This window comes from Pelmatolapia mariae, linkage group LG15 (genome assembly GCF_036321145.2).
Source record: "Pelmatolapia mariae isolate MD_Pm_ZW linkage group LG15, Pm_UMD_F_2, whole genome shotgun sequence".
Classification (NCBI taxonomy): Eukaryota; Metazoa; Chordata; class Actinopteri; order Cichliformes; family Cichlidae; genus Pelmatolapia; species Pelmatolapia mariae.
Window position 1 is genome coordinate 30,450,443 of NC_086240.1, and position 24,837 is coordinate 30,475,279.

Sequence of the window (24,837 nt, forward strand, 5' to 3'; positions counted from 1 at the left end):
GAAACAAAGACGGAGGCAGCAGCGCTGCAGCTTGACTCATTTAATCATCAGCAGGAAGCAGAAGAGATCTCTCTTCATCCTTTGTTCTCTCTAAATGACAGACTGCTTTTATTTTGACAAGAGTGGAAGCAGAGAGTGATCCTGACCTCTTTGACTTGCCACAGTCAGTCAAAGAAAGATGCCAATTAATCTAATTCACCCTCCAAACTCAGTATTGAGTTGATTGTGTGTTTTTATGATGTTCCTGGTTCTTTTTTTGTTTTGAAGGGTTTCTTATCTCCACTGCTGCTGCTCTGCTTCTAAATGGCAGCAGTGAGACAAAAACATCACAATGGCCCGTATGTCTGCAAGTTGTCCTCACCCTGGGGAGCTCCTGGTACCAGCTGAACACGTCGACTCCGATCAGCTGGAACATACGGGCCAGCGGCGGCAGGATCTGCTTAGTGATGTAGTAGGTGGCATTGAGGCGCAGGGTGGGGTCCTGCAGCACCTCGGTGGGCCGGCGGACCAGCTGGATGAGGGGCACGCCGGGTGTGCCGTACACAATGACGTAGGGCACCCGCTCACTCACACGTGGCTCCAGCCTTCGGTCATAGGCCATCATCCGTCTGAGGCGAAGCAGAACAAAAATGAAGTGACAGCAGCTGATGCAGTTATTGTTTACATCACACAGCCAACATGTTCACATTAGCAGCGAGCACGTGTGCTGGTGCTCTGAGAGAGAAAACACACACAAAAAAAAGCAGATGAACTGAAGCAGGGCTCATAAATGCTTCTTCCTTGTGCATCTAAAAATCACTTTTTTTGTCCTCCACTCGTTAAAAAACAGGTTGCCTAGCAACACTCAGGTACTGTACAGGCTAGTGCAGCCAGACAATGAACACAGTGAGGGAGGACTAATTGGATTCAAGCCGGGTACTGTAACTGTAGCTGACAGCAAGCTCTTACTCACCATCCTGTTCTCTGCTGCACGCACACACAGACACACACACACACACAGAGCCAACCAGCAAACGTTTATCCAAGCCACACTCCTGACTTCTCCTGTACTGTGACCACACACACACACACACACCTGGTGAGTTCCAGCGCAGGGATGCAAGCTCCAGGTCTGTATGAGCCGCTGCCCCGGTACTCCTTGGCGAAGGTCAGATCCTGCATGCTTGCCCGGCCATCCAGAATCTTCACACACTGACGCTGCACAAACTGCTTCACCTGGCTAATGTCACGTGTCTCAAACAGCAGCTTGATGGAACGCTCCAGAATCTAAGGGGCACATGAGTAAAAGAACACAGGCATAAGAGGATGAAGATAAAATGATTTATTGGAAATCTAAGAGAGGTGTTAATGCTGTTTAATGTGCAAGCGGAAGGAGACGACGACCTTTTCCCTGACTGACACAAGCAAAGCGGTCTGAGTAAACGAGAGCAGGAACAAGAGTGGCATGCCTGCGATTGGTGCGCAGCACAGTGAAAATGAGGGGAAAGCATGGTTTGCCTGTTACCTTGGAAACAGCAGGGCAGCTGTCGCGGCGCACCGTCTCAATCCCTTTGGCATCAAACACGGGCTCCTTTTGGTCGAGGCTCTCATACATGTAGCCCACGTAACGCTTCTTTGTCTGCAGAACGCAGGGCAAGTACACCTGACACACACACACACACACACACACACACACACAGATAAATAACTACATCTAATGTGTGGAGATGGAAAAATCACAGTGAACAGATGTTAGAGAGAGGCCACTACCTTGTCTTACTCACTCCCTTTGTGTGTGTGCACGTGTATTTGCGCGTGTGTGTATATCTACCTTCTCAAACTTGAGCTTGATAGGCTTGGGGTTGGTTGCAGTCACTGCTTCTGCAATCTCTTTGCCGATCTTGAAAGCCTGCTCTTTGGTGGCTCCTTTCAGTAAAACAAACATGCTGCCAAACACACAAAAACACACAAGGCTCATTACTTATTCTTATCAAACAACCTGCACTACATACTACAGTGGTACAAGATACGCTCTGAGAGGCTTCGCGTTTGGCTCTGTGCTTGAACACATCCCATGTAGACGAGAGAGTCTGGAGGAAAGTGTGTCCCACATACGCAAAGCATGCTGCAGTTTAAAACTTCATGCTTCTTCTATTTGAGACTCTGCAGGTCAGAAACAATCCAATTCCCTGTCTGCCAAACACAGTGGCAGTTCTTCTTTAACAGACTGTCAGAAACGAAAGCTGTTAGCTAATTGGTGCAAGTGTTCATGAGAACACGGCCCAGGTACAATCAGACTTACACATCATCACAGTGTAGTGACACACAACAAAGCTGCTGGTCATGTTCACACACAGTCGGAGACTATCGAGTGAAGTTATGAATTTGTCAGTAATGTTGTGCAACCCTGTAAACCTGTCTGTTGTGCAGATAATGGAACAGTGACTACAGGTTTCCCATGTGAGGACACAAACACTGATCAGGCCTAACACGATTACCACGATTATGTGAATAACACTTTGCAGAGGTCTTACCAAGGGCATGCATACTATTTATTTACATCTGAGAAAAAGTCAAAAAGTCTTGTAAAATTCCTTACCTGTCAGTGTCTCCGTACACAACACGCGCTCCCCATTTCTTCGTGTCATTGACCATCCTGATGGCTCTCTCCAGGGTCTCTCTGGCTTTGTGGACAATGCTGTCTCCAACCTGGACACAGCAGATTTAATAAATATTGGAGCAAAGGGGTTACAACTACATTCACAGCAACACTGATTCAAGGTAAAGGCCCTACAATAATACAGAGAAAATAGTTTGATTGAAATATAAACTATTTTCATGGATTATAGCAGTATCGTACTGGGAGTGCACAGTGCAGAGACCATATAGCAGCTGCTGATGAGCCTACCTCTACACTGGGCATTCGTCCAGAGTAGTTAGCAGCGGTGTATCCAAAGGTGACGTTGGCGATGAGCTTGAGTCCGAGCTGCCGTGCGTCCAGCAGCTTCATCAGGGCTTTGTCCTGCTTGTAGGTTTTCATGGACTGCTTCACCATGATCCTCGTGTTGAGGATTTCCTCCAGCATCATGGGCAGGACACCTTTACGCACTGAAGACTAGAACAAAGAAAACACAGATCATTTAAATTACTGAAATTTTTTACAATGCAGAAACATAAAGTAGGGTTGCACCAAAACTCTAAGAAGGATCTAAAATGGGCCTGATCTGCAGCATGGGGAAGCGCTGTAACTTAGAACGTAAAAAGCAATTTAGAAGTTTAGCTTTAGGCCCACTATATGTCTCAGTGTAAATAACGGAAATAAAGATGTTCCTGATCTACTGTGAGAGCTGCTTAAGTAGCACAAAAGGGGAAAAACGGGCAATGTGGAGCAATCAGGCAGTGAATGAATGGAAGCACAGAGATCACAAAGTGGGTTTTCTCAGGAGGCACTGGCCCTTCACAGCAACTAATGAGACGATCCATCACAACACCAACACTAAGAGCTTGGTGAGGTCTCGTAAGAGACGACGGTCATGGTGATGAGGTTGCTGTACCTTAACGAAGGCGATGCCACCAGGTGACACGGTGATGTCGTTGCGGAGCTGGTAGAGGAGCTCGGGAGGGACTCGCAGGGAGGTGCAGCCAAACTTAAACTCATCGGGCCTGAGACAGAATGTGAACAAGAACACCAGTTCAAACACTTAACATTATTCTTGTAACGTGAATATTACTGTATGGAAAGACAGCGTCAGGTATAAGTGAGAAAAATGCTCTGGTAGAAATCTGAACTGCTACGTTTTACAGCACCCCACTGAGCTGACTCTGCTGAGGATGAAGCCTGTGCACGCCTGCCACAAACCACTCTTTTTGTGTTACTTCAATGTAGCAGACATATGCATGTGGAAAGAAGTGTTCATGGCTCCTTGCTGTTGCTATGCAACTACACAAATCTTGCTGAAAACCTGAACTCAGTCTTAAGTTGCGCTGCTCGCCGCCCTGAGCTGTGAACAACATGCCGAGCTCTCAGCGTGCCTGTTCCATTAAAAATAATGAGGGGAGGAAGCCGCTGCCAGAGGGAGATTTTCCTGGCAGACGTGCAGCCTGAGCGAGTTCTCTACACGCTGTAGCTGTGTGGGCCTGTCATGTCCTTACGTTCCCAGGTTGTCCACATGGCCGAGGCAGGTGGAGAAACAGTAGTTGTATGCGATGACAATGGAAGGGTAGAGCGACTGGAAGTCCAGCACGACCACAGAGTTGCTGTAAAAGCGGGACTCGGGCTCCATCACCAGAGGGATGCACTGTGGAGCCCTCTGCTGGGCACGCTGCTGTATGCTGGGCGTCACTGGGACGTAGTTTAGGGGCTTGGCCACACGCAGCATCATGGACTCCACACGGTACTAAAGACAAGAGGAGGAAACAAAGTTTGACTTATTATTCCTTTTGTTCCTTCACACATCTGACTGGAATTTTTACCACCTGCACCCTGATTGGTTCCCAGAGTGAAAAGACAAAACTACTTTCTGGCCACAAAGTGTAAACATGATGTCCCAAAGACGATCAAGATAACAGGGGGATACACGCTGGGATCTCTGACCAAAGTTTCTTTTGTAAAACAATGCTGGAAAAGTCTGAAGCCGTAACACATCACCGTCAGTCTGTTATTGCTAGCTTAGCAGCAGCTGCTCAACTCATACTAGCTTTTCCTGCATCAGCACCAAGGCAGTTTTAGAACTGGTTTTAAGGATTTACTGTTTTTAAATCACTGCAAGAGCTAGCACCTGCTTATGTGAGTTATCTGTGTGCAGAAGATGAAGACGTCCCACAGAGTGTTGCTGATTTTTGTTCACAGGAAATATTCCCAGAGTAGAAAAACTAAACTCTTAATGATATCAGCGTCTAATGACGGAGTGGAGTTCAGCATCAGAACAAGACGGGACATAAAAATCCGTCAGTCTGAGGCAACAACACAGAACTAAATGACAATCACATCTGAAGCATGCTCGCTGTGTTTAAGTACCTCAGAGTTTTTAGTTTTTTTTACTTTTTAGTCTATATTTGGCAGGTGGAAGTAGCAGCACGGGAAACACACAAAAAGCTGCAATCAAGTCAAACAGATTCCAGCTGCATTCAGTCTGTACAGGAAGTCAGAGAATCACTCATATCCTGCTGGAGCTGATTCAGATTTAGGAAGGTGTTATCAGACCCCTGTATCAGGTTGTATTCAATCTGCAGTTGTTAAAATGTTTTACGGGCGCAGCATCATCCCTGTTTGCAGAGCAGATGTATCTGTCTCTCTAATAAGTAATATTTTTGTGTTAGTTAATATTTAAATCAAATTGTCTGCGTAACTTCTCAGTCATCCGTTATGGCCGCCTTGAGAACTCGAGGAGGCAGCAGTTGGATGTTTCACCCTTCATCCAAGAGGATGCTTCATTTCATTTAAATCAAAACAGTCCAAGATTAGAGGGGTTTGAAATCATGTGTAGGCAGTGATCTCTCCAACTGGAAAACATCAACATCAGCCACACATTTACTGTGTTAACAGATTAAATGTCATATTGTTTAGTCAACCTCCGAGCCAAACAGTTGTGACACCAGTTGAGAGCCTAGACAGTTTCCCCATTGTGCTCTGAGGCTGTGACTGCATGATGTTAGAGCATGTCAGCATCAGTGTGCACGGAAATCTGTGCAGCAGTCAGCAGTGATGAAATCAGCACAGGCAGGGCTCGTCTACAGTGAGCTTAACGCTAAATCAGCAGAGCAGAAAAACACCTCCAAAACTGGATGAGAATTACTGGACAATTTTAAAATTGGTAAATGGCCTGTATTTGTATAGCGCTTTACTTAGTCCCTAAGGACCCCAAAGTGCTTTACACTACATTCAGTCATCCACCCATTCACACACACATTCACACACTGGTGATGGCAAGCTACATTGTAGCCACAGCTGCCCTGGGGCGCACTGACAGAGGCGAGGCTGCCGGACACTGGCGCCACCGGGCCCTCTGACCACCACCAGTAGGCAACGGGTGAAGTGTCTTGCCCAAGGACACAGCGACCGAGACTGTCCAAGCCGGGGCTCGAACTGGCAACCTTCCAATCACAAGACGAACTGCCAACTCTTGAGCCACGAGCCACACACACACACACTAATTTGATCCATTGTTAACATCCAAATGCTGATGAGTGCAACTCTAGCACTGCAACATGATTTCATCCCACTTTCTTACCGCACACTCATCAGCATTTTTTGATGTGAAGACGGTCATCAGCTGTACGACCCACTTTGTTACCCACTGATAGATTTCAGGCTGCACCACACAGAACTGGGTTTTTAAAGTGTTCTCATACATTTTCACCAACATGGTTAAAACCCTGCTCACACGGCACTGAGACAGAAGCATGCTCTAAACTTTTCTCACCCCATGACTGAACCTGAGGTTTCAAAACTAAAAAATCTTCAGTTATCTCACACAGAGAACATCAAAGGGACTTCATCTACCTGAACAGTCAACTATTAGCTAACCAGGATAGACTGACCTCGGTCGATTTGAGCCAGTCGAACTGAACCACAAACTTGGATTTTCCATAGAAATGCCCTGCCTGTGTCTCCTACCAAGCTATTTGAGGACTGAAATAAAAATTATCGGGAATTGTTTGTGAGCGTGTGTGCGTGTGCATGCCTGTGATCCTCGGGTCAGAACGTGGAAAAACTGAATTCCAAACAGCCTGGCCAGCTCGCTGGTTCTGCCAATGATGTCATGTTGCTGCAGGAGCTGCATGCAGCCACGCACACGGCTCACGTAGTGATCCACCATCTTCCACCTAGAGTAACACAAACAGGATAATCATATAAGCCAGAGTTACAGAGCTGGCTTCAAGGGAAGAGTCAATTATGAGAAATTTACGACCATTTCTTTGTACTACATCTTTTAATTTCATGTAAGGTAATGTCCAAAAAGGTGGTTGTGTTTGACCCCGGCACAAACCTGTACAAGTCTGTGTTGTGGTCAAACCAGTCAGACAGAGTGCGGGGACTGTAGAGAGGGAAGCGCTGGTGGAGCACATGGAAGGCCACGTTTTCAAAAGTGTAGTTGTTTAACGTCACCTGGAGGAGGAAAGAAAAAACTTTTTCTAGTTTTTCAAAACTGCCTCTCTCTGACGTTTACACAATTTATGGATCAGAATCAAATAATAGCAATAACAGAACGCAAGTAAAAGAGTAGCACAAAGGGTTAACGTTTCCTCGCTTCAACTAAAACTCTGAATCTTTTACAAGAGATGGGTTAGCTTACTTAAATGTCTACAAGTGTCTACATGTGACCACTAATCACACATTGTAGACTTTTTGTGGATGGGCTGTGAGCAGCTCCAAAGGCTCAGACTAGAAATGTCGGCTTTTTCACTCGAAGAATATTTAGAAACCAGAAACATCATGACAGGGAAGCAAAACACTAAACATGATTTCTTTTTTTGCATGGACAGATGGTTCTCACCATGCTTCACTTAAAAATGGTTTGGAACCCTTTCCAGACCCATATCTATAGATATATATAGAAGGGGTGACTGGGCTAATTGTACCCATTCTTTTACTAGTTAGTCCTAACTGAAAGCTGACTGCTGCTGATCTCACACTACAGTGGCCACTGTAAACCAATCCTAGCTGACTGAGGGAATCCCCGTGTATTCTTGGTGAGAGAAAAAAAGTAGTTTTAATCAAAAAGCAGCAAAGCACACAGCATAAAGCTGCAAAACAACTGGAACAGTTCAGACAGCAGCAGCTCACAGTAAACAGAATCAAACAACAGGACAGAGAAAACTGGAGTCACAGAGGTTGAGGGAATGTAGAGACAATAATAACTACTTGATGACAACATTTTTTATTTGTTAATACGAGAGCTTCACTTTATATGAAACTATGAAAAAAATAAGAGTCACAGAAAAAGCAGCAGCAGAAAAAGTAAAGTGGGGAGAGCCGTGCTGGAAAAACAAGTGGAAAGACAGAAAGTAGGTCACGAGCTACAAAAGCTGTGAGGAGGTCATGCCAGGACACCTGCCTCAGTTTTCATCACCCTCCACAGGTTGAGGGTGATGCGCCCGATGATGTTGATCTCTGTCATGGTGTCGGCTCCGTACTCATCCCTCTCTGCAGCAAAGCGGTTCTCTTTGGAGTCACCTGAGGACACGCACAGAGCCAGACAGGCAGCCGATTACAGAGGAGGGAAGCCGCCAGAGGCTCTCCATTCAGCTCGAGTACACAAACACACACACTCAAAGGGAATCACACATTCACACACTTATACAGGCAAACACATACATGTTGTGTCAAGACTCAGTCACAGGCAAACCACAAAAATGGGGCTACATGTTTGCACTTATATTATCTACAATGTGTACCTACATTATGTAACAGATCCAGCACACACACGATGTACTGGCTTTCATTAGCCAAACTCACACTGTCAGATTCAATAACAGGGATGCACAGTAAAGTACTGCGCGTGTTTAATATGTGGCTGCACATTTAGTGCCAGCTTCTAATTGTGCACATTTTAAGAGGGAATTTCACACCTAGTGAGACAGGAAGATGGGAAGATGTATTCGCCCCCTTTGTCACTTTAGTTTTTTCCACATTTGTCACATGTTCCGGACTGTCTAACATTAAAATCTGACAAAGACAACCCGACTAAATCCAAAATGCAGTTTTTAAATGATAGTGTCATGCATTAAGGGAAAATGTTCTCGAAGCCTACCTGCCCCCATGCCAAAAAGCAACTTTTAATTCAGCCTCATTTGAGGCTTTTGGAAAATGAATGGCCTGTTTAAAGCCACGGCAAAGCATCTGAATTTGAATAGAAATCTGAACTGTGACTATGCCACGCCAAAACCTTCACTTCACGTTTTTCTTCAGAGGCATTTCAGATCATTCTCCTCATATGTAACATCACTTGAGCTTCGTGCAATGAATTGATGGTTGGACATTCTCCTTTAGGATATTCTGTTGAGAGCAGAGCTCATGGTTCCATCGATTACAGGAAGTCTCAGCAAAGCAGTTCAAGACCATCACACTACCACCACCGTGTTTAACTGATGACATGATGTTCTCGTAACAGCCAACTCCAGATGTAACAGGACTCAATAAGTTCAACTCTTCTTCCTTCAATCCACAGAATATTTTGCAGAGAATTTTGGAATCACTGAGATGTTTTTTTGGCAAAATGAGACGAGTGTTTATGTTCTTTTTGGTCAGCAGATGGATCTCTCCCTTTATTGTTGAGTCATGAACGCTAAACTGACAGTTTTTGAGACAAGTGACTCTCACTGTCGTGTCCTATGGACACCGCCTCTCACTGGAGTCAAACGCCTCAGAAATGTCTTTGCTTACTCTCTTCATAGGTCGTGCACATTTGTCTGCCAGGGTCTGGCTGCCCACATGGAGGGGGGGGGGGACCTTTCGGCAGAAGTGACCATAACTGTGCACTACTGTGCAACCCTGGCTAACCACCTGTACTGAATTATCTGATCTGGCTCCCTATGACTTCATCCACTTCCTTAAAAAAAAGTAATCAAATGGAAGAAACATCTTTGGCCAAAAGTATGGATCAGAGCTGCATGAGAAGACAATCTTAAATTACAATCAGGTATGTTTTTTGATTTTATTCACCTACTTTCAAACTCACTTCTTCAGTGTGCTTGAGGGTGTAGAGGTTAAGTCGTCACTATGTGTGTCTAAATCGAACATGCAGAACTACCTGCTGTGGTTTTTGGGCAAAGGAGCGGCTGAAAGTAGCTTCCTCTCAAAACCCCCAAATCTTTACTTCACATGTCTGCGTCCCCTGAACTACCGTACTGGGTACTACAGCAGGGACTACTTTCAGTGGCTCCTGGCTGTACCTGGCACTCGTGACAGCTGCTGGCACAGATCCACTCCAAGTGCTGAGGACCGCTGAAGGAGGTAGCCCCAAGAATGCAACTGCACCTCGTAGCCCACCAAGATGTCCGGGTCAAATCTGACAGAACAGACCGTGTTAGCAGACGGAGGTCATTTCTCAAAACAAATCCCACCCCCACCCCTGTAGAGGTGTAAAATCTACAATGAAGGCACATTTAAATGATAGTAATGATGCACTACAGCTGCAGCAACTCTGCCCTTGGTTCCCTTTCATAAAACAGTTGCACACACCTCCTCATGAGGGTGACCAACACGTCAAACAGCATCTTCTCATCAGCAGCGTATGTCACTTGCAGCCCAGAAACACCTGATCTGACCAGCAACGGCGCTCTTCCTCTGCATCCTGCGGGGGCGATTAGAAACAGAAAAATCAGCCAATTATCTAGTGGCTTTAAAACTAGTGATCAAACCTTATGTTCTCGGAGGAAAACACCGCTCACGTGCTTCACCTTGGCCGGAACGTTGATGGTCTTTATCTACCACGATGGCCCCTGTGAGCCGGGTGTTGTCTACATCAGGCAGGGGGGTATCTGAACTGAAGCAGTAGAATAAGGCACATATGGGATCAAACTCGGGGTCAGGTTCGAGGTCACGGCGGGTTCTTGCATGAAGCTCCATGGTCATCAGTGTCAGGTGCTGGACCTGAAGATGGAAGAGGAAACAAATATCTTTGAGGTTTAATAGACCAAAAACTCCTCTTTAGAAGCAGCACATCCTGTCACCCTCTGCCTGTTAAACCACAGTCTTTTATTTCGTACTAATTCTTGTACACTGCTGATCGTATTTTCAGTTGCAGAGATGTTGGCAGGCTACCGTGGCCCATGCAAACTTCACCTCATAATAGTGACTGCTTACTATTTGAGTGAACCACTAATTGGTGCTTGCTTTCATTCCAAGCCTGAAGATAAGAGCAAAGTCTAAATCATAATAGACTTTAGGAGCTCAATCATTAAAATAAATAAATAAACCATCCACTCTAACAGAAATTACAGTATTCAAGAGATATTAAAGAGGCCTGAAACCATGAAAACGGGGCAAACCTCTCTCTTTGAATTTAATGAGATCTACGTGTGCTGGCAGTGATCTCAGTTACCATGGTCCGGATTTTTGGAAAAGGCCTGAACTTAATCAAGTCTGTGCATACATTCATAACGCCTGTACTCAGGCCTACATTCAAAGCTGGGTGTGTCTTTGTTTTATTTTGTTGTTTTGTATAAAGCATATCGAATTGACGATAGGACAGTCAAAGTCGAAAGCAGGATGCTGTGATGATACTTGGGGAAATAAATCCTTCTTCCCAATCAGGTGGTCCCTTCCTCTCAAAAACAAAACAAAGCAAAACCAACATCTAACCAGAACAAAGCCATTTATTCATTGACTTGGAAAAGAGCTACAGGTTAGTTGCCCTAGACTTACCTCATGCAGAGCTTTGGCATCCTGTAGGTTCTGCATGCTGACTTTAAAGCCGTAGGAGTTGGCTATACTTGGCCCTTCGATCTGAGAGTTATCTTTCTTTGGCACATTCAAAGCAGCAAACTGATTCTGTAGAGGGTAAAAAAACATGACAAGAAAAGTTGGAATCAGGAGGAAATCACAGGCACATCAAACGATCAGCGACCTGAGAGACGGGACTGCTACACGCACTGTTCTGGAGTGATACTAAATAGTTGATTTTCTGACCTGTGCAGCTTGTAGTTTTTGTTTTAAAAGTCTAAAAAGAAAAATCACAATCAGTTTTTGACCTTCATCTGCGTGGTCAGTAACACTCTTCTCAGGGGGTCTGCCTGGCTCCGCCTCCTCTGCTGGAGTCTCTGAGAAACAGGATCCTCTGCAGCGGGAATTAGACCAGAGAAGGAGTAAATAACAGTGAATGTTAATAACAGAAACTCCATGCTGAATTTTCCCAAGTTAGGATTTACCGCAATTCTTTCTAACAGTTGATGATATCACAACATCAAAGGAGACAGATGCACATTCCTTACCCTGAGATATGGGTGTGCTGCACACTGGATCCAGATCTTCTTTGCTTCTCCATCGCCTCCTTAAGAAAGGGGTGCTGTGAACGAGCTGGGGACTGGTTCTCCTCTCGTCCCTGTCACTGACAGCGAGAGGTGAGGGACTGTGGTTCCCTCTTAGCAGCTCTGGGGAATTACAGCGCATAGGTGATAGTGGTTCTGGAGAGTCTTCACCTGGCTTGTTCTCACTGAGCTGTCCTTGGCCAGAGGGGCTTGGTTGATGGGACTGCTGCCATGTAGGCAGCTCTGGGGACTCTGGACAGGTGGTTTTATCATCATCATCCTCTTTATTTTTGTCCTCCTGTTCAAGACAGATACTGCCTTGATCTGAAACTGGACTTCCTTCTGTGGATTTACACCTCAATCTTGTATTCTCCAGGGGAGACAGGATTAAAGACAGGCTCTGTTTCTTTCTCCTTTGAGTTCTGGTACAGGAAAGGTTACCACAGAGCTCAACCTTCAAGCGTCTGTCAGCAGCTGGCAGTTCGCTTCTCTCTGAGCTCCCATCTTCCTCCACCTCCAGACCAGCCCTTTCTGTCTTCAGCACCTCACACTCTCTCCTGCCTTTTTGTAGACTCTCATACTGCTTTCTAGCTTTTAGCCACACCTGCACACGCTTGCGGCTTGGTGGGTTTTTGCAGGGCAAAAGCACCACCTTCTTATTGCTGGATGAGGATAGGTCACCCTCTGCCTGTTGTTTATTTGTCTCTGAAGCCTCTGCTCCTTGACAAGATGAGATAACGGTGGTGGCGGGGTGCGTCATGGCTGAGAAGGCCGTCTTCCAGAAATGGAGGCCTTCCAGAGACAGGTCTCCACCAAACTCTGCAAGTTCCCGAGCTAGCCGAGTGCCCACTGTTAGCTTACGGCCACCGACCTCCCTGGAGAAAAGACGAGGAAAGGATCAGTACACCCATTTCCATTTGAATTACAATAAATCATCACAGCTCCACAGACAATTGACAATAAATGTCTATCGAGTGAAGCTCTGTAGACAGTATAAAACAGAGCCAGATCAGTGTATTCTTTTTGAACATATGGAAATTTCAGACATTTCATGATAAAGGATTCCATTTGAGTTTGCTGTAGTCTAAAACAAATGCTAAAACTCTTTCCTCACTGGACTTCTATTCTCTTATCTGACAACCTTCCTTTTATTTATTGCAGTACTTTGTCGATTGAGATGTTTTACAACCCAATTAAAAAGCCTGTGAGGGAAGCTAAAAAATCCCACAAACAAATATAAAACCTTACCAACCATCACAACCAGTTAGATTCTGGCTCTTATGTGAAAACTTTACTAATACGCTTATTTTGTTATATTTAGTAAATAATGCATGCTAGATGATGTTAAAGAAATGGTTACTGTTGCTGTTACTCTTACATTGGCTTCCCTGGGGCATCAGAGGGGTCACTGCAGAAAGGCTCCAGGAAGGTGGCCTCTGACATCTCCAGGTCCAGAAGAGTGCTGAGGATCTCCTCTCGGCTGGGAGGGGACATGAGGGGCTTGAGAATGTGGGCTCCTCCGGCCGCTGCCCCCCGCTGCAGCTGGCTTGCCCTCACCTGTGATAGCGAGCTGATGGAGCGTGGAGAGCTGCTGGGGGTGGTGGATGTTAGTCCGTCGATGCCCTCCGGCAGCTCACCTGTTGGTGAGCCCTCATGGTCGACGAATGAAGCGGAGCTTAAAGGCAGTGAGTCAAAAACTGAAAAGAGCAGCTCTTTCCTCTCACAGTGAAAGTCTTGAAAGGGGCTGAGCGTGTGGGCTTTACCTAAAGAGAAGTCCCACTCTCTGCTCTTGAGGGACGTGAGGCTTGATGTAGGCTCGCGGTTCGTGTGCCCATCTAAAAGGTCGGGGCTGTCCGGCCTTGCTTTGTTGCAGTCAGAGCCCCTTTGAAGATCCTCCCCAGAACAAAGCAGCCTGTCAAGTGTCTTTTCGGAGTCCGGCGCCTGAGCAGATACAGAATCCTGGCTGATGTCACTCAGGAATTTGACCGGTAAATTTTTATCAGTCACGACAAACTGACTGCCACTGTACGGACTGGAGAACTCTGTTTGATCGATAGCATTTATATCAAATGTGTAGTTGTGCGGGAGCTCTGGTGACAAGCTGTCCTCTATGAAATTGCAGCTGTCCAGTCCCGGGTCTGACAGGAAGAGGGGACATTCATCTGACATGGTGCCCTCCTGCTTTACTGACAGATTTGGCTGAGTACTACTCGTCTTGCCTTTCCTGTTTCTCGGCCCTTTTTCTTTTGCTGTGGTAGATTTTGGGGCCCTGGGTTTCCGAGAAGTGAGGGTGGGGGCTCTTCTGGATTTAGTGGGTTTAGTGGTGGGAATTAAAAGTGCTGCCGCCTGGGCTATGGCTGTAGAGTGGCTTGCTGTACCAACCACTTGTATGGGAAGGGGCTGTCCCTGCTGCCTCGTCTGAAGAAGCTTCTTGAGGACAGCCAAGCCAGATGGGGTCTCAGAGAGAGGGGGTATCTCCCCATTCTTGGGGCCTGAGTGTGGGAGACCTTCTTTTAGCTGGACATCTTTATTGTGTTCCTGTACTGGAGGCAGAAAGTCTGTGCAATGCTCCTGTGAATCCTCTGCCTTTACCACGGTGGTCTGGCAAGCTTGCTGCTTCGTCTGAGCAGGTGCCGAAATGCTTTGGTTGACCTCCATGATGGAAGTCTCACAGTCTTCAACCTTTGGCTTGATAAACTTGGTTACTGAGTTCCTTTCTGGTGTAGATGGAGTCTGGGACGTGCTCTGGCTGTCTTTGCCCACCTGCTGTTGAAATGGAGGAACCTCTTGTGAAGAGCTCTCAGAAGGAGGCAACTCATCCTCTGGGAAAAGGAGTTGGGAGCTCTCTTTACTTAAGTCATGGCTTTTGGGTTCCTCTGTTTTCTTTTTACGAGACCTTCTAGGTCTTGTAGTGCTTGTAGAACTGTGGACAGCACCTCCAGCTTTGATCCTCTGCCTCGAAATAGTAGTATTACCTTGTTTTGCCTTCTCAGTTTTAGGCTTTTCTGCAGACTTACTTGTTTTCCTTTTAGCATCTGACAGTCTCTTGGGTTTGGCAGTTTGACACTTACTACGTGCTCCTTTGGCTATAGACGATCTATGTGGCTTTTGGAAAGCAGAACTAAGACATGGGTCAATGTGTGGATTTATCAGCTCTTTTGAACTCCTGGTATTCATGAGGGGGTCACTTGGGGACCAACAGCGTGGAGGCGTTGAGTCTCTCGGGCTTTGGGATCTATCTGAGAGGTAGCCCAACTCTACCATGACATCTGAATAGTCAACATCATAGTCATGTGCCAACTCACAGTAACATGGTCTAGGGGGTGGCAGAGATGGCAGGATTGGGGCTTTTTTGCGGCCTTTTGGCCTCTGAACCCTTTCACCCTGTCTGATCAGAGGTTTGGAGGAGTTGTTGATAGTCTTTTTATTTGTGGAGTTAACCTTTGCCTTTCTTTTGGGATGTTTTTTGGCTTTTGGTTCAGTGACGGGAAACTTAACAGCAGTGGATTCTGGTACCTTGGGCCAGAAATCCTTGAGAGGAGCCAGTTTTTTATAGTGCTCTAGCTTGTCTGGCGTCAACACCACCAACTGCTCAGCTGCATTCACTTTGGACATCTTCACCAGCATGTTTTTCTCTCCCTTGAACCTGTTAATAATAATGTACTTTATAATAATAGGAGGTTCCTTTTTGCGTCTTCTCTGATACTTTACTTCTTGCCCACCTAAGCCATCATTGTCCTTAAGTCGTTCTTTGACAGAAGCTAGGTTTTTAGAACGAGTAGCACCTGAGTGTTCCCCATCCTCTGAATCATATTTCATCTTCCGTTTGGTCCTCAGGGTGTATTTACTACCTGGCAGTGCTGACGGTTTAGTACAGGTGACTTTGGCAGACAAATCTTGCAATGGGCTTACCACATCCTCAGTAGAGTCTTTAGTTTCCTCAGAAAAACAGGAATTGGTAGCAGAGCTGGAGACAAGGGGCTCTGGCTGTGGTTCTGCCTGTTCACCTATGGACCTCTCCTCACTTTCAGACTCATTTTTCACAATCGTTTCCTCTTTGATCAACTCGGCCTCTTGTAAATCCTGATGATCCTCAGAAATCAGCATTTCAGTGTCCGTAGTCACAGGACTAGCAGGTGTTACTGAGGTGATGCCGGTGCTAATCTGGCTATCAGAGGTAGAGCTTTGGACCATCTTTAATTTGTTCCTAGGTCCTGTCATACCTAGCCTTTTTTTGTTCATCTTTAGCTTAGACCTGCGAGGTTGGGCCTGTTCTACTTTACTGCAGGTGTCAGCCATTTTCTTGTTCCCAGGTTTCTTTCTGCTGAGGCAGTTGGAGAGAATGACACTGGGGAAAAACTTGTAGTGTGCCTCCTGCTGGGCAACAATAGTCCTCTCAGTCTTATTTTCCTGATAGTCCTCGTACCTGATTTTCAGCTCACCGACATCTCCTTCCTCGCCGTCTTTACCAATTTCGTCCTCATGAGGATCAAGAAACTCGTCCTCCTTCAAGGTCGATGGGGCTGATGCGATGCTCCTCAGAAGGGGGCTTTTATTGTCTTTTGTGTTCAGTTCCAGGTCAGTCTTAGCTGAGCAGTTTCTCAGCTCAGAATAACAGAGAGAAAAGGCCCTGTGGTTCTGAAGAATGGACAGACAGTTTGTTTCTACATTCTTTATACTGCCGTACTTCTTCCTGTCCTTGGCGACCTTTCCATTACCAAATGGGAAACTTTCAATATCCGTCTTATCCAAAGCTATCGAAGCTTTCTTATCATAGGTGTACAAAGGTCGTAGTTCTTCTTTGTCCATGCAGATGGGAGACACCTCAGGGTGATTGGCTAATATGCAGGGAATAGGGTGCTTGACTGGCTGGATGTAGGGGATTTCTTTATTCACCTTGAACCCTGTCAAACATTCACTACTGCTGTCCTGACTGCTTTTTAACTGAAAGTGCTTGTCAAGCGGCTGCTCCGTGTCCAACACATGAACTGGTATGTGCTCAGGATGCTTGCACTCCAAAAGGATCTTAGCTGTAGATGGTGGCTCAAGGTGGACCGTCTCCCCGGGGATGGGATTTCTTTTGCCCAACATCTTTTCAGTGGCCGTAAGCGAAGACTGCGTCATTGAGCCACTATCTGTTAAGGAGGAATCTATGGATACAGCATGTGAGAAGAAGAGGCATATCAGTTAGTATCCACAGCTGCAAGAAATTAACCTGAAATTCATCTGATCAGACAGCGCAATCACCCATGAATCTTAGCCCAAAACCCCAGGGTGAGATCGATCACTATTTGATATATTTAAATTAGTGTTGTCAGCGTTAATCTCGTTAAAATGACGTTAACGCCATAACCGCATTAACACGGCAATTCTCCGTTAGCGAGTTAACGTGGATCGCCCCGTGCGAGCGACTGCATGGCATCAACGCATTAGCACCATGCAGCCCCGCACACGCGTTAACCTGCTAACGGAGATTTGCCGCGTTAATGGCGTTAACGTCATTTTAACGCGATTAACGCTGACAGCACTAATTTAAATTTTAAAAAGTCAAACTACTACAATATTTCTATGCCATTATAACATGTTGAAAGCCAAAATTCATCATTTAAGCTGAATAAGAAAGTGACCATCGCTCTGCATAAGACACAGGGCAACGAGAACATCACTAACATGTGCATCAGCAGGAAGCTTGTCCCTCATTCTCTGCTCTGGCTCTTCTGATAATGTAGTTGTTCTGCTTTTGGCCCAGTTGAGCTACTGATAAAGTCATCTAATGCAGGTGGGGTGATAAATTACAGCTCAAATATGGTCACACTATGGACTAATAATACTTCTGTGTGAATATATGCAGACAGATCTTATATCTATAATGAGTTATTAAATATATAAAAACAATTCATAATAAGTATAAAGCATATGATATTCTTCTTGACTGTATACATTTCTCCTGTTTGTTATTTATTCCTGCACAGCTATCGTGAAGTACCCATAATTTTGTTGTGCATGTACAATGACAATAAAGGGCTATTCTATTCTATTCTATTCTTAATGGGCTTGCAGGTCTGCACACACTGCTGTACTAAACATTTCCTGCAAAAGTGTCTCTATTTTCCTGCAGGAGCAGGAAACACTTGTTGAAATAGCACAAACAGCAACTACAGAGGCAGTTTTAGTGTTATTAACCTTTAAACTCTATGTTGCAAATTACTGAAGAGTAATTTGTTACAGCTATACAGAAATGTCATGATGAATTTTATGACTAAGAACTGTCCAATTTCATTATGTTTGATACTGGTATATTTTTTAAAAAGCAAACAGAGTCTATTACCAGTCTATGAAGTTGTAGTCATCTTTCCACACACACATGCGCGCTCTAAAAACTGAACAGTTAATTAACCCCAGAGAGTCAGTTTTTACCCCCGAGTCTGGCACTGCATCAAATTGTAGCCTGTCAGGTCATAGAGCCACAACTGAAAATCATCCCAACTTTTTCTTCTGTAGCAGCTATCAGATCCCGTCTCCTGACATACTTGACAGAGCGTGAATCAGTGGGGGGTGTCAGATGGGCATCAAAGCAAGCTGACACTTCATGCTGTCTCAGTACATCTCATCATAGGACAACTCACCGCTGCTCTCGTCTGCGGCGCCATCGAGCTGCGGGATGGACAGGTTAGCGAACATAGAGTTGTTTCCACTCCACTCCATGTCTTCGTCAGAGGACTCCTGCTGGGCATCACTGAAGCAGTTTTCTGTCTCCTTCATGCAGGGTCTGTGCATACACACACACACACACCAACGACAGGAACCGTATTATTAAAAAAAAAATGCCCAGGCAGAGCTCACTGGGGATGACTCACAGATCGTGTACAGCGATCGCTCACCTATTTATTTAAGATACAACCAGAAACAAAAAGGTGTAGCTTACACTTGTACTTGTTACTTATTACTTGTACTTATTACTAAAAAATGAAAACATTTTGATGCACAACATACTCTAAAACTGATGGTTATAGTTTTGCCTTAAACCATGCAGAGATAAACATGCCTCTGAGAGGAAGCACTCTCAGGAGGGTCGCTGTCCCAACGCTGTGACATTATAACACTGAGTTCTGCCTCTTCCTTGTCCAGTTCTGGGCCTGCTTCCTCTTCATCACTGTTGCAGTTGTAGTTCGTGACACCAGGGAGTGAGCGGGACTGGGAATTCTGCCTAGTGGGTGTCCTGCAGAAACCATCGTCCTCCAGGCCTGCCAGCAAGTCAATGATGGCTTGGTCCCGGCTGCTGTCTGCATGGAGGACAAAATAAAGCACACAGACAATATCAGACAGCTGTACGCAATAACTTTCTCTCCAGATCAGCCAGTTAATCAAAGCTAGAAATGTCTTCTGCTTACAAACTTTTATTCACAAGTTTTTGGCCACCAACTTAGAAGAATTTAAAATGAAGAAGAGAAAAAGAAGAAACTAAAGATGCTGTCTACTAAAGAAAACAACACTTGGACAGCTGTTAAGCACTGAGGTGAATATTTTCTCTTTTCAGGGTGTAGTGGCAGCCAAGTGGACAAGAACCAGATGTATATGGAGGAAAGAATCCACTAAATATCAGAAAATATGGATGGAAAAGGGAAAAAAGTGGCTTTTACAACAGGACAACAATCCAAAACAGCCATAAAAATCCATTTCAGAAAACACAAGCTGAAGCTTCTGGAGTCAAAGTCACATGACCCGACCACTGAATCAGCATCTTTGAAATGCTGTTTGCGGAAGACAGCCTTAAAATTAGCACCTAAAATCACAGTTTAATCATGGGAAACAAAATCGAGCATAGAAAATTAAAAACGTGCACGAATGAAAGAGGCTGTGTTACCTAACAGGGGCGAGTGGTTGGATGTCTGGGAGAGTGGGAGGAAAGACTGACTGTTCTCCAGGAGAGTCAGGATGGCCTCCTCATCAACGACAGCCTCCTCTGGGACTTTCCCACTGCTCCTCACATAGTCTGTGGGCAGCAGCAGAGAAGATGGAAACTACCGTTAGCCATACTTCGATGTCACACTTTGCTAACAACAGTTTCACTGAGATACCATATTAAAGCAGCACAGTTCAGCATTAGCTCGGTGACTCCCATCTCTGGCAGTTGCTAGAGTACCAGTGAAACGTTTGGACACACAAGCACAGATTTCCTGCACATTAGCCCAATGTCAGTCTCACATCGTCACTCTTTCAACTCCCTGACTTGGGAAGGAGCGACAGGGTGATGAAACAAGTACTTCTCCTGCCAAACACACAGGCAGAATGAGAGAAGAAACAAATGCATGTCACAAGGGAAACCTAGTCCAATTAGGGCTTAAATTCTATAAAGGAAAAGAAAGTGTAGGGGGCTAATAAGTAAAATCCAGCTTTTTGCAAATTATTCAGTCTCGACATCAGATCTTCTTCATCTCCTATAGTGAATCAGACTACTTACAAGATGGTATTAAAAGAGGATTTCTCTTCTGTTTTGTTCTCAGATTTAATAAGCTTATAACAACTTTCATTTCTGATATTGGCTTTAAAGCCAGACAAAACAAATGTAAGAAAGAAATGTCGCTGTACATCGTTTTTTGTGCACAAAAACTTATTCAACTTCCTAAAAAGTCAGTTTACTCAATTATATAACCCTTGATAACTACCCAAGAAAGAGATTACTTCCATTATCAAAGATACAACAGTTGGTCTGTGAAAACATTTGGGGACTACCACCCTGGTTTAACCCACTTCATGCCACCAAATTACTGATGAGCCACCAAATAAAAAGTGTAAAAAACCAAATCAGAACATAGCTTTGGCTTTAATGGTTTCATAGCAGGTCAAACTATCCCATCGTGATAACTCTATATGATATAACTCAAAGCAAAATCTGCTGTTGCCGCTCTGTGAAACAACTACTGCAACTGTCCTCACCTGGCTGTGGACCCCTGTGCACCTCCACAGCGTTAGCAGCGGTACACGGCAGCCCGTCTGGGGTCAGGGGGTCAAAATGAAGTGTTAGTTCACCGGGGAAATCTTCTTGGTTCTCCCCATCACAAACACACAGATCTTGTGTCCTGAGGAGATAAACAGACATCAAGTTTTACTTTTTACCAAAACATTCAACAGTGTTGTCTGCATGGCTGTTAGCTGAATTAGAAAGCTGAGCACCTTGTGCAGCAGCCATGTTTTATTAGCATCTCTTTACAACGGGTCTTAATCAGAGAAAGTGCTCGGTTTAGTGGGTGAAAGCTGTGTGTGGGACTGCACAAGTGTGCAGAGTGTCTCTTGTCTGGCAACTGTGTGAGAAAGTATATGGGTGTGTACAGCTAAGTGGTGTGTGTCTGTGTGTTGGCAGAGGGAATATGAATGGAAAATGGGCAGGCAGCCAACTGGGCTTTGTATCCCTCCGGATCGCCCTCAGCCACAAGCTGCCTATCACGTCCCCTTAATCGTGCTGCCCCTGCTGCATCGCCTGGCAACTCACCACTTAGTGACTCTGAAATATTGAAACGAAGACGAGGCGGGCGGCCGCCACTCGCACGTGGAACAGATTTTACAGGAGTGGTTTTGAGAAAGAAAAAAACGAATTCCATTTTAGGCACTGCTCTGGAGGAGGTCTTTCAGATCTGGTGAAGATGGTGGACTAGAGTCTGAAGCCTGGCCATGAGTCTGACCATGTAAAAAGCCCTCAGGATACTAAACTGTTGCTCCTGTGACTGCACGGACGACTTCTGCAGCACAAGTTCAAGCTTCTTTAACCCTTCTGATGCAATATGTAGAAAAGCACGGGACTGACAGGTGAAGCTGCAGAACACCATGACTGAGCCCAGTCACGGCTCAGGGAAGAACACAAACACTCGTGTGGGAAGATGGCCAGACAGAGACAAATAAACAGCAAACACATCAGACAGAATAGTAGACTATGAATCACAGCCTTGTGGACACCCTCTAACTCACTTTAAATGATGAATGAGCAGCAGCAGCAGGCAGGAGGCTGATAAATGATGAATGGTTTTCAGACAGCATGGCTGTAAAATGAAATCTACTCCAGACTCAGAGTTTAGGTTGAGATTGAGGGAGGTTTCATGACAGAGACTTCGTTCTGCTGGTGCCGTATGATGAAGAGCCTCCCGAGAGTCAGCATGCACGTGCCACTGTCTGGTTGTTCTTAATTAGTCTGCCAGCTGACGACTTGAGAGGCAGCCAGGGAGGGAGCCTGGCAGGCGTCAGGAGATTTCTGCAATGATGAACACATTTTGCCACCAAGCCACGCCCTCTCAGAGTTTGAATGATGAGAAAGAGAAAGGAACGATAACTAGAAAGTCTTGTTAGCAGATATGTGCCTTTGTAAATGCTCAAGTATATACTGAAATACAGGCTCTGAGCCATTTGATGAGCCATTAACAAGATTTAACTTAAGACTACTTGTTACATTAAAACTACCAGACCACACAGCTTAATCTCTGATTCAGGTGTTCTTCATCTTACAAGTGTATAAAATCAAGCACCTAGCCACATCTGTGATCGTTCTAAAGACTGAATTCAGGTGTGGTACTGTAATAGTTTTTGAAACATCTTCTCTCGTCATTACTCCATGACCAGCTGGAAGTGGTATTATTGCAAAGTGGAACCACAGCAACTCCAGTTGCAGACCATATAAGTAAAGAATGGGGATGCCAAGCCCTGAAGCAATAAGGACTACAAATCGCCATCACTCTGCAACTTAATAACGGCAGAGTTCCAAACCTCTTCCATCAACATCAGCACAAACACTGCACTGGGAGCTCCACAGTGTGGGTTTCCATGGCAGAACAGCTCCTTTAGGTGTAATGTGTAGATGCACATATGATTTGCACCTTTGACTGTAATTTTCTATCTGCTGCCTCAAGACAAAAGTGTGCAGTTGCACTAATTGTTAAGATAATACCATGCTGAGTGATGAAGAGTCACAACTGGCCACAGATACACCGATGAGGCATCACAAGTAAGAGCTGTGCTGTGAAGTTCAAATGACACAGAGGCTCTGAGGCTGACACTGCGATTAATACACAGGAGTCAGAAAAATTAAAAATGTAGAACTACATCTGCTGATGCTAATTTGAACAAACAGATTTGCTACAGATGGCTTTGTTTAACACTTTATCTAATTGACAGTTAGTTAATGTCCCCAGATCTTTATGCATTAACCCCAGGCCGTGTGGGGTAATCAAGTCTGAGCACTGTCCAAAGGTTCTCTTCCTGTCACGTAGCACACAGCAGAAAATGCTTCAAATTCTTCAGTGGGTTTAGATAACAATATGGCACCAGCATAGACAGGAGGCTAGAAATAAGACATCCAATTGACTTGGAGTAAATTCCCCATACCAATACCTAGAGCTGGGCGATATAAGATTTTTTCATATCACGATATGTTTTTTTCATTTCAGGCGATAACGATATATATCACGATATAAGCCAAATAACTATATTTGTAAGATTTAAATGTGCCGTTGCTCACAAGTAAAATGTGAAATAATCAGCAGCTTGTCTTGATTTTAATATTTATTTCCCATAATAAGTTCAACAGGGTAGATGTACTTAAGGAACATGAGACTTTTTCAGATAAATAAAGGCAAATATTGCAAACTACACAAAAGGCAGCCGCTAAAGCGTTTAAGTTTCAAAATAGAACAAACAAAACAGACTACTAAATTCTCAATTCCACTTAGAAACAAAATATTAATTCTAAAAATAAATCTTAGTTTGTTTTACAGAAGAACAGACAAACTTTTGTCAGTATCAAATAAACTGAGAACTAAAAGGAAATTTTCAATCTCTCCTTGTTGTATAGCTTTCTGAACTTTCTGAATCCTTTATCATCCGCAACTGAAAATAGTTGTGGATGATTACTATACCTTTCTAATGTGACGTTGTTGTCCCTGGCTCTCTCTCTCTCTCTCCCTCCCGCTCTGTTCCTGTGCTACTGCGAGTGTAACTACCGCCCCTCCCCCCTCTTCCCAGCGCAAAGCACAAGGCTCGCGTGCGGAGTGAAGCGGAAAAAAGTGCGAGAGAGAGGGTGAGAGAAAGAAAAAAAAAAAAAAAACCCACGGCTCGCGATAAGGAGCCGGCTCGCGACGTTCACGTCAAAGATCCAGCTCGTTCGCGACCGACACATCACTACGAAATACCTTCGCACTACGGAACTTCTATGGCCCTTCCGTTCGACAATCTCTCCGGCATTGGAACCATCATCTGTTTTCTCTTCGGTAACCTGGTCACCCACGCTCTCGGTTGATTTTTCTCTAGTCGGCACACTCATTTCCTCCATTACCTGGGCAGCCCGGCTGGCTGCTTCCGAAACAACTACACATGTGCGGCTTGGCACTTGTGCTGTACGTAACAAGTCACGTGACGTGACGCTGCGGCTGTGATTGGTTCGGCTCTGCGCTACTTAATTTGGATTGGCTGTTCTTTTCTCTTTTTTTTTAAGAGAGCAAGGTCTATCGCAATAGTTTATTTTTTCTATCGAGAAAAAGTTATTTCGCAATACATATCGTTATCGTTCTATCGCCCAGCTCTACCAATACCTGACTGTTAGGATGGCCTATAGGAGCTGGGTTCAAAGAGGAGGATTGAGGCAGAGATGGAGTGCAGACAAACCTGTTGGTGTTTATTCACCAACATTAAAATTCCAAAAAAGAGTGTAGGCCAGGGGTGGGACATGGTTCCTGTAACAGCCTCTGATGTTAACTAGCAGCCTTTTATAGACCGCGGCTAATTGGTCCTCAAGCCATACAATGATCTGGGGTTCCATCCATCCATTCTCTTCCACTTATCCTTTTTCAGGGTTGCAGGTGGACTGCAACCCTATCCCAGCTGTCTTAGGGTGAGAGGCAAGGTATA

The 24,837-nt window shown here is 45.0% G+C and overlaps 1 protein-coding gene across 2 annotated transcripts in view; it reads right to left on the minus strand.

Moving 5' to 3' along the window:
• rev3l (REV3 like, DNA directed polymerase zeta catalytic subunit) overlaps positions 1-24,837 on the minus strand; it is a 77,435-nt gene that overhangs the window by 1,427 nt on the left and 51,171 nt on the right. Inside the window, exons 9-30 of one of the 2 annotated variants that reach the window (XM_063495543.1) lie at positions 20,887-21,029; positions 19,814-19,942; positions 18,995-19,232; positions 18,576-18,718; positions 13,328-17,099; positions 11,914-12,824; positions 11,674-11,759; positions 11,348-11,473; positions 10,381-10,573; positions 10,163-10,274; positions 9,874-9,989; positions 8,037-8,155; positions 6,969-7,087; positions 6,663-6,804; positions 4,132-4,376; positions 3,534-3,642; positions 2,888-3,094; positions 2,579-2,688; positions 1,811-1,925; positions 1,505-1,642; positions 1,076-1,266; positions 362-608 (exon numbers count right to left, since the gene is read on the minus strand). In XM_063495543.1, coding sequence (XP_063351613.1) covers positions 362-608; positions 1,076-1,266; positions 1,505-1,642; positions 1,811-1,925; positions 2,579-2,688; positions 2,888-3,094; positions 3,534-3,642; positions 4,132-4,376; positions 6,663-6,804; positions 6,969-7,087; positions 8,037-8,155; positions 9,874-9,989; positions 10,163-10,274; positions 10,381-10,573; positions 11,348-11,473; positions 11,674-11,759; positions 11,914-12,824; positions 13,328-17,099; positions 18,576-18,718; positions 18,995-19,232; positions 19,814-19,942; positions 20,887-21,029 — 7,711 coding nt within the window. Of the gene's footprint in view, positions 1-361; positions 609-1,075; positions 1,267-1,504; positions 1,643-1,810; positions 1,926-2,578; positions 2,689-2,887; positions 3,095-3,533; positions 3,643-4,131; positions 4,377-6,662; positions 6,805-6,968; positions 7,088-8,036; positions 8,156-9,873; positions 9,990-10,162; positions 10,275-10,371; positions 10,574-11,347; positions 11,474-11,673; positions 11,760-11,913; positions 12,825-13,327; positions 17,100-18,575; positions 18,719-18,994; positions 19,233-19,813; positions 19,943-20,886; positions 21,030-24,837 lie in introns of both variants that reach the window. The other variant, XM_063495542.1, reaches the window with a different exon arrangement.